The 13,167-nt window shown below is 59.6% G+C and overlaps 1 protein-coding gene across 2 annotated transcripts in view; it reads left to right on the forward strand.

The window, feature by feature from the left end:
- VAV2 (vav guanine nucleotide exchange factor 2) overlaps positions 1 to 13,167 on the forward strand; it is a 115,727-nt gene that overhangs the window by 56,735 nt on the left and 45,825 nt on the right. For both annotated transcript variants that reach the window (XM_075559841.1, XM_075559840.1), the window contains exon 3: positions 7,255 to 7,313. In XM_075559841.1, the coding sequence (XP_075415956.1) occupies positions 7,255 to 7,313 (59 nt within the window). The remainder of the gene's footprint in view (positions 1 to 7,254; positions 7,314 to 13,167) is intronic.

Below are 13,167 nucleotides of genomic sequence, written 5' to 3' on the forward strand. Positions count from 1 at the left end.
TCAACCAGGGGACCGTCCGTCCTCAAACCCCCGCCCTCTTTGCACCTCAGCACCGCCCTTCCCCTCAGGCCTCTTCCTGTAGCCTGAGCCCAGGCCGTGGTCCTGAGCTGCCCCCTCCCCTCCCACTTCTCACACTGGGAGGAGCCGTGGGCAGCTGCCCCTGCCACAGGGAGAGGTGGGGACTGTGGCGGAGGTTCAGAAAGAACCCAGGGACAGGGTGGCGCTGAGGGCGGGTTCCAGCCCTGTTCTGGCTCTAAAGGAAATGTGCCCCTGCCCCACCATGCTGAGTTTCTGCCTTGGTGTTCTGAAACCACGCCCTGCATGTCCATTGGGACCCCCCTAGGTCAGCGGGGTGTGGCTTCCTCACCAGGAGCAGTGGGCTTGAGTGGAGGAACACCTTGGTGAGCGTGGGGTGGGGTGGGGAGGGTACAGGAGGGCTGGCAGTGGAATCCCTGTTTTCTAGAGATGGAGGGGTGCAGTGGGTGAGTGGCCTGGGCGTTGTTTCTCCGCCATCCAACCACCTATCTACCTACCTTACCCATCCCTTTGTCTATTCATTCACCCATCTACCCATCTACCTATCTATCATCCGTCCATGCACTCCACCCATCCACTCCTCCATTCAACCACCCATCTACTCACTCTGTCCATTTACCCATCTATTTCACCCACCCATCCATTCCACTCCATCTAGCCATCCACCCATCCATCAGCCCATCTATTCATCCACCCGTCTATCCACATCCATCTACCAATCCATCCATCCATCCATCCATCCAAAACCATCCCATCCATTCAACCAGTCATCCACCTACATACTCAACCTCCACCCAGGCTTCATGCATTCACCCCTACATTCAACCACCTTTTCATTCCATCTATCCATCTACTCACCCACATACCATCCATTCACACATTCATCTACAAATTCATCTATCCATGCACACATCCATCCATCCATCCAATCATCCATCCATCCATCCACCCACCCATCCATCCAATCATCCATCCAATCACCCATCCATCCATCCATCCATCCATCCATCCATCCAATCATCCATCCAATCATCCATCCAATCATCCATCCATCTATCCATCCATCCATCCATCCATCCATCCATCCATCCATCCATCCATCCATCCATCCAATCATCCATCCATCCATCCATCCATCCATCCATCCATCCATCCACCCACCCATTCATCCAATCATCCATCCGTACATCCATACATCCATCCACCCATCCAGTCACTCTTCCATCCACTCACTCATCACACTGACTGCACCTGAGCTGGGTGTCTGGCAGAGGGCTGGGGACATGTAGTAACAAGCCAGCTAAGGCCCCTTCACCTCATGGTAGGTGATGGAGAAGTCAGCTAGCTGTTGTGATGAGTCAAGTGGCTTATCGGATAACTTTTGGCAGGTGAGGGCAGGACTGGGAGCTTTATCACCACCGGGCATGCTCTGTAGGGAAAGGGCGTGGCAGGGAGGGTGAGGTTCCCAGGTGTGAGTCAGCCAGGCCCCAGGGAACCAGGAAGACCCTGCTGGGATGGGACTGGCTGGCAATATAGTGGTTGCAGCAGATGACACGCCCTGGCTCCCACCTCTGTGTCTGGTCATCCGCACTTTGCAGGTGGGAGTCGTCCCCCCTCAGGCTTCCTGAGCCCCAGGGATCTTTTGTTCACTAACGCAGTCATCTCAGGAAGAGTCCTACAGTTGTTACCTTATTCCACTCTAGAATGCTGTTTCTTCCTGTGGTCATTGTCACTCATGTCATTCTCATCCATCTTCTAACCGTGGCAGAAGTAAGCACACCAGAGCATTGGGGGGTTGGGGAGGAGCTGGGGGCAGACGTCTGAGGGTAGAAGCTGGGCTGGGGCTGTCTGTCTGAGGTCTGGGTGGGGCAGTGACTCAACCTCCAGTGAGGTGTGTCTCCTACTCCTCACTGCAAGGCGGGGTCCTACCCCCCTCCTCCAGCCCCAGAGGGCAGCAGCTGGCTGTTCAGCCCTGCTGGGAAGGGGCAGAGCGTGGGGAGGGCTGGCCTGCATTCACAGCCGATGAGTGGCTCAGCCGGCCACCTTCCAGAGCTTCCCTGGGAGTGGGCGTTGATGTTCTCTGCCCCTACTTAGCAGCCTTGAGCTGACCCTGCAGACTGGTGTGTGGCGGCCTCTGGTCAGCAGGACATGGCCCGGGGCAGGGCAGGGGGAGGGCGGAGGCTCTGGGTGTGACCTGCAGGAGCCGGCCAGCCTGGCGAGTCCCTGTGTGTTTGTCCCTGCAGAGCGGGAAGCAGCCTGCTTCTTGTGGGGCTTTAAGAGAACAGGCGGACCTTGAACCGGTCACCTCGGCGGACAGGACCTTCCTCACTGCCCATTGCCACCCACCGGATGCTGGCTCCCAGGGCCAGCCGGGGGCCCCTGGCTGCCTTGGCCGTTACTTGCTTCTTGGTTTACTTGCTCGCTGGGTTGTTGGGTTCCAGCCCCCCACCACCTCACCGCCTGGCTGTCTGGGGGCCCAGCCCACATTTCCCATCCAGTGCCCAGGGCTCATCCTGGGAGCAGGTCGGGTGGCTGGGAGACGTGGACTCTCCATTGCTTTGGTTTCTCTGCCGGTCCAACCGGCCATGGCAGGCACTTCCTAATTCATCTCCCGAGCGGCCGCTGTATCCTGATGATGGCTTGCCCGGCTGACCGTGGTCAAAGAGACAGACAGGTGTGTGCATGCGGGGAGAGCCTTTGCCACGGGCTGCATCTGGATGTGCAGGACTGGGAGCTGCTGGCTCCCCGCAGATAGGATGGGCCAGTTTCCGGGGCAACAGATGGAGGTGATTTGCAATGATGCTGGCCATCGGGCCCCGGGGAGCACCCAGCAGCATCTTCAGGAGGGGTGGTGGCGGACAAGTACCAGCTGCAGCCAGCAGGGCTGCGGTCCTCGCTTACTGAGTCGCAGGGACCCTGGGGACTTGGCCAGAAGTGCTCTAACTTGTCTCTTCAGCCAGCCGTCCCCAGACATAGCTCAAGTGGTGTTTGTGTCTGTCCGTCTATGGCCTGTCCCTTTGCGCAAGCGCACAGCGGAAGCACTTTTCCTCTGCTCCATGCGGACATCAGGGACCCAGGCATTGCCTCCTTGAACACCGGGCTGTTGAGGTCACCCCATGAGGGTCCTTCCATGCGTGGGTGGGCTCCTGGCCCTGGGGTGCCGCTGCAGTCCAGAAGTGCATGGGGCTGTGGGGCAGCCGGGGCACACGGGGGAAGCAGAGGGCCTGTGAGATGTGACTCCTTCCAGGTGGGGTGACCTGGGCCAGGTCTGGTCCCCTGTTCCCTGCGTCTGCCTCTGACTAGTAGTGGCAGGTAGGGTTGGCGGGTGATCTGTGCAGGCCCCAGTGTCAGGGAGGGAGTGTGGCAGGCAGGGAGCACTGAGTGGACCTGGGTGCCGATTCTGACAATTCTGAGGCCCTGTGGGAGGCCCTGCTGCTGTGCCCGTGGGTCCGTCCGTGGTCGTAATTTCCTCTGCCGTGGCTATCGGGCTCTGACCCACAGTGACCCCATGTACGGCAGAAGGGATACCCCCGGTCCTGCGCCAGCCTCACCATGGTTCCTAGGATGCAGTCTCTCTGGACAACATGCCTGCACTGTGTGACTCGCCTCGGAGGGGCCACTCTGCCCACGCTTCTTCCACGACGGGTCAGTGTGTCGATCTTCTTCTCCAGCACCACCACTCGTGTGCATGGCTGCCTTGTTCACAGGGCTACAGCCGGCCCTCGTGCCCGACTTTCACCTGCAGGCGATGCCGTGGAGAATACCGTGGCCGGGTCAGGCCCGCCATAGCCCCTGCTCCTCAATATGCTAGAGAGGGCTTGTGCAGCAGACAGACCTGATGCAGTGTGTGCGCCCTTTGATCTCTTGACGGCGCCTTCCACGCGCACTTTGTATCCAAGGAAGACCAAACCCTGACAGTTTCAGCCTTCTCGCCACTGATCATGGGGGGATCCAAGGTGTCCCCGGGGGAGGATTCGGGCTTCTTGATCTGGAGCCGTCAGCCACACTGACGGCCGCCATCCTTGACCTTCATCAGCAAGGGCTTCGGTCTTCCTCGCTGTCAGCCAGCGAGGCTGTGTCACCGCACGTCACAGGTTGTTCATGAGCCTTCCTCCAGTCCTGAGGCGGCACTCTTCATCTTGGCATCCTGCTTCTCGGCACACAGACTGAACAGGCATGGTGGGAGGACACAGCCATGCTGTACGCCTTTCCTGATCGTAAACCCTGCAGGATTATTCCCTTCTTCTGCTCACACAACTGCCTCTGGGTCCACGTTCAAGCTCCTCGCGAGCACAGTGAAGTGCCCTGGAATTCCCCTTCTTCTCCGGTTACCCACAGTGTATCATGGTCCACGCAATAGAAAGCCGTTGTATAGTCAATGAAGTGATTTCAAGAATTAATACCAGCCTGGTCCTAAGGAATCGGACCCTGAAGCTGCCCCAAATGTTCACCTCTTTGCTTCCATTACCACCTTTCCTCCTCCCTTGTGTCTGTGCCCTCTTGTCCCAGACTCTGCGATTCTCTAATGCGTCCCACAGACACTCGGCAAACTTGGAGGGATGCCTCACGTGGCGGTGGGCTCAAATCTGCAGGTCAGAGCAAGGGAAGCCAGCAGCAGGGGCCAGAGCCTGAAGCCACGGTTGTTCCAAAATCTAAGCAGGTCTTGCTTCTCCCCAAGCTCAGCCAGGACCCAGAGACTCTCCAGGTGAGGGGAGGCGACGGGTGTTCCAACTGTACAGGAGGGTGTCATAAGTCACACCTGCACTCAGGTGGAGTCTTAACTCACACCTGCACTCAGGTGGAGTCTTAACTCACACCTGCACTCAGGTGGAGTCTTAACTCACACCTGCACTCAGGTGGAGTCTTAACTCACACCTGCACTCAGGTGGAGTCTTAACTCACACCTGCACTCAGGTGGAGTCTTAACTCACACCTGCACTCAGGTGGAGTCTTAACTCACACCTGCACTCAGGTGGAGTCTTAACTCACACCTGCACTCAGGTGGAGTCTTAAATCTTACCTGCACTCAGGTGGAGTCTTAACTCACACTTGCACTCAGGTGGAGTCTTAAATCACACCTGCACTCAGGTGGCGTCTTCCAGGTGCCTCGAGGAACAACAGGTGCGACATGCTTCACACCCTCTATGAAAGTAGTCTTCAAGATACCCACGAGGAAAATGACACGACACCCGCTACCGAAGTCACATCTTAACCCCCAGCCCCCCATTTGTGTCATGGAGAACACCCTTCAGAATGGGGTCATAGCCACAGGTGTAGGGTCCAGATTACAATACGTCACTTAAGGAAGAATTGCTTGACGGGCCATATGATTGACTCCCTCACTGTCCATTGTCTGTCTGCCGTCCTTCCTAGTTATCTGTTCATGCATGTCGTCATCCATCTACCCACCCATGCATGTACTTACCCACCCAGTTAGCCACCTATTCACTATACCACCCACCCACTCACCCACCTTTCCCTCATTCATACCTTCATCTACTGACCAGTCCATCCTTCCATCACTCACTAACTCACCTGCCCATCCATCCACCCACCCACCCATCCATCCATCCATCCACCCACCTTCTCATCCATCCATCCATCCATCCATCCATCCAGCTAGCCTCTCATTCATCCATCTACCCACCCACCTACCCATCCATCCATCTACCTTCTCATCCATCCACCCACCCACTACTGTTCCACCTACCCATCCATCCACCCATCCATCCAACCAGCCAGCCATCCACTCACCTTCTCATGCACCCACCCACCCACCCACCCACCGAGGATCGCTTTGGGGGAGACTCAAGGCTATCTGCTCCCATGCAGGTTGATGGTCTCAGAAACCCCGAGGAGCAGCTCCGCTTTGTCCAGGCTTGCTGTGGGCCGCAGTTGGCTCAAGGACCGTTGGTGTGTTTGGTTGCTGTGGGGCTTGTAAGGTTTCGTACTTGGGATCTGGTTGAGGGGGGCTGCCTTGGGCTTGCTGGGCCCACATGGGGGGCCGTGGGGGTGGTCAATGGAACCCATTTCTTTCTTGACTTTCCATGGTGGAGATTTTCTGGTGGGGGGCACTGCTCCCACTCACAGCTGACTATCCTGTATCTGCTCACTTCTGCCTGCATCCAGGATGCACCTCCCCTGGTAGACAAGAATGGGCGCATGTGATGGCTGGCTGGAGCCTGGCACCAGCTCCTGCTGGGGGCCCAAGTGTAGCCATCACAGAGCTTCCGGTGTGAGGAGCAGGCCAGGAGCTGAGCAGGGACGTCTCTGGGCACAGCTACATGCTGAGGACCTATTGCAGTACTGTGGCCAGGCTGGCCTGCGGATGGCACAGGCTGTGGGACCGGGGATGTGGGTCACAGGGAGGGCCAAGCTGTGCGTGCAGGAAGCCTGTGGGCTCAGCAGGAGATTATCGGGGTCGTTTTCTTGTTACCTTGCCCCCCTAGCATGTGCAGACACACACTCATACATGACACACACAAGCACATGCATGCATGAGTGAACTTACACGAACACACATGCATAAACAGGAGTGCGTGCCGACATCCCCAGGAGTGTGTGCATGCTACACAGGTGAATTCACACATGTGTGCCCACACATAAACTCATGGGCCCTTGTCCACCTATGTATGAGCTTGTCTACACACACGTGCACTCACACATGGCCATCTGCCCGTTCTCCCATGGCCACGTGGGTCCTGCAGGGTGGTGCCTCTCCCCTTGTCCGTGAGTGGTGACCTGCTCTGTTATACCTGCATGTGTTGGCCTCTTTGCTCCAGGGCTGGCCAGCCACCGCTCCCTCCACTGCCTGTGTCCCATGGTCTGTACTGAGGGCAGCTGGGCCCCTTGCTTGAGGACAGGCAGGCAGGGTGGGGGCCCAGCAGCCTGGGAGACTGGGACCCTTCTGGTGCAGAACTCCCCTCTTGGCGCCCCCCCTCCGGACTGAGGCAGGTGCTGTTCACATGGTCGCACAGGCAGGACAGGCTTCACGCGTGGGCCTGTGCTGGGCCCGCTGGGCCGGTCACCATTCCTTGCTGGCCTCCGTGTCCCTGTCTCTGACACGTGGATATGAGACACCATTAAGCAGCGGCACGGAGGGCCCCTTGTCCCGTGGCCTCAGTGGGGGGACGCCGGCAGCCCTGTATGAGAACCAGGTGACCGGACTCTGCCAGGCCTGTCCCTGGGCTTGCGAGTGACTCTCTGCTCTGTCCGCAGGTCATCTCGGCCGTGTCCAGGCTCTCTCTGCACAGCGTCGCCCAGAACAAAGGCATCAGGTGCGTCTCCACTTCCCGGCCCTGTGGGATATTGGGGGATGGGGGGATCTGGGGCCACACCGTCTCTTTCCATTCAGGTAATGAGATAATCAGATTCGTCCTTTCAGGTGGGTCATGGGGGCTGCAGTCCAGGAGGAGCTGCCTGAGAAGGGCCTGGGAAGGCTCCCCAGGGACAGCAGGATTCTCTCTCAGCCTTTTGTACCCAGCTGGGCCCATTGGTCCCACTAGACCATCTGAGCTCCTTCACTGCCCGGCAGCCAGCCCTTTCACTGCCCGGCAGCCCAGGGGTTACATTATGGGCAGCTAACCAAGCGGTCAGCAGTGTTAGGCCACCGACTGCTCCGCCGGAGAAGGGTGAGCATGCATTTGCTCTCAGACACCCACGGGGACAGACCAGTCTCTCCTGTCGGGGGGCCGTGTGTCCAGGTCCACTGCATGGCATGAGCTGGTCTTGAATCCTCCCCTTGACCAAGTGTGGTCCTTCTCCAGGGACTGGTCTCTTCTGACAGCATGTCCAACGTACATGGGCCGCCGCACCCTCCTGGTCTCTAGGGAGCCCTCTGCCCATGCTTCTTCCAAAGGCAGATCTACCTGTCTGCTCTTTTGGCCGTCGCGGTAATTCAGTGGGCCTCGCTGGGAACATCCATCAATCAAATGCATCGATTCTTCCTCGGTCTTTTTTGTTCAATGTCCAGCTTCCACATTCACTGAAACACCCTGGCTCGGGGCAGGGGCCCCTTAGTAGTCCTGGGGTTCAGGCGGAGGCCTATGGATCCGATGTTTAACCAGCAGGGGGAGAGTGTGCTGTGTCCGGGACAGACAGAATGCCTTGTTCCCAGACATGTCTAGAGAGCAGCCACTGGGACCAAAACCCGTGTCTCAGTGGCGTCGCGGGAGCGCCCTTAGCCGGAGGTGTGGTGGTCGGAGGTGCCTTCGACTCAGTGCTGACTCATCGTCACTCCAGGTGCGGCGGCCTGGACACACGGGGTCCCGCCCCCTCCCCACCACCGTGCTGGTGCTGGAGCCCACGGCGGCAGCCATGCAGCTCGCCCAGGTCCTGGGGGGCTTCCTCGTTTGTGCCCCGTGGCTCCTTCTCCAGGGAAATTTCCGCAGCCCCAAGAAGGGGGGCTGCCTGGTTCTCTCCTGGGTGGGAGCCCCGCTCCCACCCTGGCACTATGCTGCACAATGGGCTGCCTCCTTCCCATAGAGCCTCAGTAATAGTTGGCACGGGCTCATGAGCGGAGAGACTTCATCCGCCGTGTGCCAGGGCGGGCTGGGTGGTGGTGGTGCTGGAGACCGTCGCAGCTCGGAGCGACTGGAGATGAGGCCAAGGCTGCCCAGGGTCCTTTTGTACTCTGGGCAATCAGGCAGGGGACCTTCAGAGCCTCTGTCTCTTCTTTGGTAGATTGGAGGGTGGTCCTTGGTCTTGCAGGGGCTGTGAGCCTGGGACACAGCTTGGGGTGCCAAGGGAACCCACTGGCCGACAGCTAGTGGAGGGAGCTGCCAGGGGGTGGGGGTGGGGGATAGGAGGTCCAGAGTGGCAAGCCCACATCCTCAACCCCCAGAACCGGTCCTGGTGGCCAGGTGTGGGGGGACGGTCACAGGCTGGCTGACTGAGGGCTCCCCCTGAGTCCCCTGGTGTGGAGAAGGGGGCCCCCATTATCCAACAGCAGGTGAGTGTGTAAGGGCTAGAAGGGGGTGGACACAGGCACATGAATGCAGAGCAGAGACAGGCCAGGCCACTGGAAGCTGGAGGAGACCAGGAGGCCCCTTACACACACACACACACACACACACACACACACACACTCCGTGGTGTTGATGGTGACCTGCAGTGACAGCCCAGAGGCCCCTTCTTCACACACAACACACACAACACACACACACACACTCCGTGGTGTTGATGGTGACCTGCAGTGACAGCCCAGAGGCCCCTTCTTCACACACAACACACACACACAAGCTCTGTAGTATGGATGGTGACCTGCAGTGACAGCCCAGACATCTCATTCCTGCGGTTCGCCGGAGGCTGTTTCCTGGGGTGTGAAGGGTGAGGGTGCTGAGGCGAAGTTGGGGTGCAGGGCCTGAGTCCCTGTGGTCGGCCTCTCCGCCAGCCTGCCCTATGGGGCCTGCTGTCCATAATCTGGGCAGATGGCCAGCTGTCTGCTAGCAGGATCAGAACTGGCTGTGAGGGTGCTGGGGGGAATTCTGGGGGTGCTGATGGGTGTATGGGTCCCCTGGCCTTCCAGGGGAGGGCTGTCCACACAGCCTACACTGCCCTCAGGCCCCTTCATCAGCCTGCCTGGTCTGGCCACCTGGAACTCCAGGTGTTCATTTGGGCAGCCTGGATGGCGCTGCAGGTCAGTGTTGGGCTGCTCACTGCAAGGTCGGCAGTTCAAACCCACCAGCCGCTCCGAGAGAGAGAGAGAGAGAGAGAGAGAGAGAGAGAGAGAGAGAGAACTGTCCGCATGGATTCTCCGAATAACAGACACACCCGTGTCCAAATCTAAGTATAACAGAACATTCTGAAACTAAGAAGCCACGCCTCACCTTCAGCTGCTGGCTGTGGAGAACCCGGTCTCGTCTCTGGCTTCCCGTCATGCAGGAGCCGGCGGTGTTTCACACATGCTCAGACACACACACACGCTCACACACGCCTGTGGGAAGAGCTGGCTGTTCTACACAGACGCACACGTGAACACACACATGCACTCGCACACGCACCCCTGCAGGAAGAAGCTGGCAGGGTCTCTGGGCCCCTCTGAGTGTATGAATGTGTTGCGGCATATGGTATCAAAAGAGGAGGGTCGTGTGTGTGTGCACATGTGACTGTGGTGTGTAGACGTGTGTGCATGTGTGTGGTGGGGAGGGTATGTGACTGTGCTGTTTATGCAGATCCATGTATGGAGTGGGGAGGGCCGTGTGTGTGTCTATGGGGCATGTGTTTGCATATCTGTGTGTACATGTGTCTGTATGTTCTGTGTATGTATGTGTGAAGTGTATGTGTGTACATGTGTCTGTATGTTCTGTGTATGTGTGTGTGTGAGTGTATGTGTATCTGTGTGTACATGTGTCTGTGTCTGTGTGTGTAGAGATTAAGTGGGGAGGGCTGTGTAGGTGTGAGTGTGTCTGTGTTTCTGTGTGTGTGTCTGTGTGTGTCCGGGCCCCCTGGGGCTGCCAGAGAGGCCTGGCCACTTGCTCAGACACATCTATACAACACAGTCACACGCAGGGTGTCTGTGGGTGTGGGTGTCTGTGTGTGTGGGTGCATTACTGCAGGTGTGGGCTGTCCTGGTGTGTCCAGGCGACAGGACACACCCAGGTTAAGAGGGCCCGAGTGCTGCTCTGGGTGCCAGGCCTCCCCGGCCGGCGGCTCTCAGTGCTCCTCCAGGAGCAGGGACCCTCTCTGTCATCGGGCAGAGCAAGAGGCTCCTGTTAGGCAGCTCCCCGACTGCCATGAGCACTGCAGCTGGCCCCTGTGGTCAGGAGAGGAGGGTGCTCTGTGGGGCGCCCTCGCAGAGAGCTGGCAGGTGGTTGCACGTCACCTGGAGCAGGAGCGGTCCCACGGAGGCTGCATGCACAGGCCTGCACCCGGCTCCATAGGTGGTCAGCGGAGCGGGGCTGGCCAGAGCTCTCTCGTGCCAAGGAGTCAGCATGCCCGTGGGTCCTGGGCGGGGGGAGAGGGGTACCTTCACAACATAGGACCACCCCCCTATGTCCTGGGCATGCTCAATGGACAGGGTGCTGTGGAGCAGGGCGACCCGGTCTCTCGGGCAAAGCTGCAGGGTGGATGCTGCCCTCCTGCTGCTCCCCAGCTGGGCTGACATGATGGCAGGGCCAAGCTTGCCACGCTGCCCAGGTGCCCAGTGGTGCACTGGGCAGAGCCTGGCCACCGTAGCCCTGGTGGGTGGCTCTTTGAGGAGAGCAGATTGGCTGCCAGGTGCTGGCCCTGCTTGGGGAGGTGACTGCAGCCCTCTGGGCTGTTGGGAGACTTGTGCCAGGACTCTGGGCATCTCCTACACGTCCCGGTCACCAAGACGCCCCCTGTTCATCCACCGGCAGACAGCGTTCCCACGGTGGCCAGGGGTAGCCTGGGTGGGACTCAGAGCCCCTCGGGGCGTCCCCTGAACTCCTAAGATGCCTCAGAGCCAGCTGCACGCCCTGTTCCCTCTTCCCCGCTGTGCTGGGACACCCTACGGACCCCCACTTCCCTCCCCAGTGTGGCTGTGGCCGGAGAGCTTGTGAGTGCGCCCCCTGCTGATGGTGGTCATTGATTGTCCCCTTCCCCCGCACACATGCGCTCACAGCCCTGGTGGCACTGTCAGGCAGATGTTGAGCTTCTGAAAGTAAGGTCGGTGGTTTAAACCCACCGGCTGCTCAGAGGCAGGAAGAGGAGGCTGCCTGCTCCCGTCAGGACTGACAGCCTGTGGAGCCCTCCAGTAGGGTTGCTGTAGAGGCAGCGGCGTGAGGCAGCGGGTTTGGGGTTTTGAGAGGCGAGCTGAGTCTCGGTCCGAGACTGATACATACCCTCCTTTGAGAGCCGGCCAGCTTGGCCAGACCTGGCCCAGGAGTGGTGTCCCACGGGAGGAGAGGGGACACAAGCACGTGGGATTGAGACAGCTGGCTCAGGAAGTTCCAATGCCCAAGGGCACAGAAACTGGGAGCTCCGAGGAAGGAGCTGCCCCTGCAGGGGCAGAGCTGTGCCCCGCCAGGCTGTGAGGCACTACAGAAGCTCCAGAGACAGACATGCGGACAGATCTCTCCTCACCAGGCACAGCAATCCAGCCACATGGCCAGCAGGTCCCCGTGCACAGGCTGACCTCCGCCCACAGCAGAGGCAGCGCCCACTCCCCACTGCCACCATACCAGGCAGCTGCTCCCCAAACCTGAGCGCCAGGGCCCTGAGGGGCTGTGGGCATGGAAGCCGGGTGCCCAGGATAGCATGGGAACCCTTGTGGTACCTGCAGGCAGGTCTGCCCTCTGCCTGGGCGGGCCCTGTCTCTTTCTGCCCTGTGCCCTGCTGACCCTCTGTGTCCTGTACTGCCCTCATGCAGGACAAGCTCCACCGTGGCACTGGGCGATGGCCAGCGGGTCTGGGGCAAGCCCTCACGGGGCGGAGCGGCTGCTGGGAGGGAAAGCCGGCCCGGGCTTGTGTGGGTGGGTGGTCATGTCACGGTTCTTAAAGAGAAGCGTTGGGGCCCAAGGCTCCCTGCAGTGAGGGCAGTGGCTGTAAGCCCCAGGGGCTCTGAGTCCTCCAGGGGAGGACAGTTAGGGGGCAGCCGGGGTAAGCAGAGTATGCAGCCTGCACAGGGAGGACGGGGGACAGGGGCTAGGCTTCAGATGGCCTTTGGTGTGCCCTTTTTAGGGGCCCTGACACAGACATGCCTCGCTGGCTGCTGAGTTAGACCACCTGGTGGGGGGCAGGATCAGCGGTGTTCTGCCGGGACGAGGGCATGCGAGGACACTAGGATATATAGGGGCGGGGTCTGCTGCTCAGCGAGGGCGTCCCCGTGGCAGGGTGTCCTGGAGCACCCGCCCTCTCCTGCTTCCTTCCTGGATGAGCCCTAAGTCCAGAGCTTCCCGGAAGCTGGGCACTGGCAGGGTGTCCTCGGGCAGGGCCGGATGGAAGATGAGGCCGGAGAGGGCGTGGCCAGATGACCCCTGCCTTTCTGGAGCGGGTTCCCTGCATGCTCACGTCTGCCTGTTGTGGGGAGACAGGACGGAGCATCGGGTGGAGGGACAAGCTGTCTGGTGTCTGAAGGAGGGCAGCTGTGGAGAGCCACATGGAGTCACTGCTGGGCCCTAGCTCTGCTGGGACGTGACCCTGAGCTCGCGGCACTCTCTGCCGTCATGT

The sequence above is a fragment of the Tenrec ecaudatus genome, chromosome 10 (assembly GCF_050624435.1).
Source record: "Tenrec ecaudatus isolate mTenEca1 chromosome 10, mTenEca1.hap1, whole genome shotgun sequence".
NCBI classification, from domain to species: domain Eukaryota; kingdom Metazoa; phylum Chordata; class Mammalia; order Afrosoricida; family Tenrecidae; genus Tenrec; species Tenrec ecaudatus.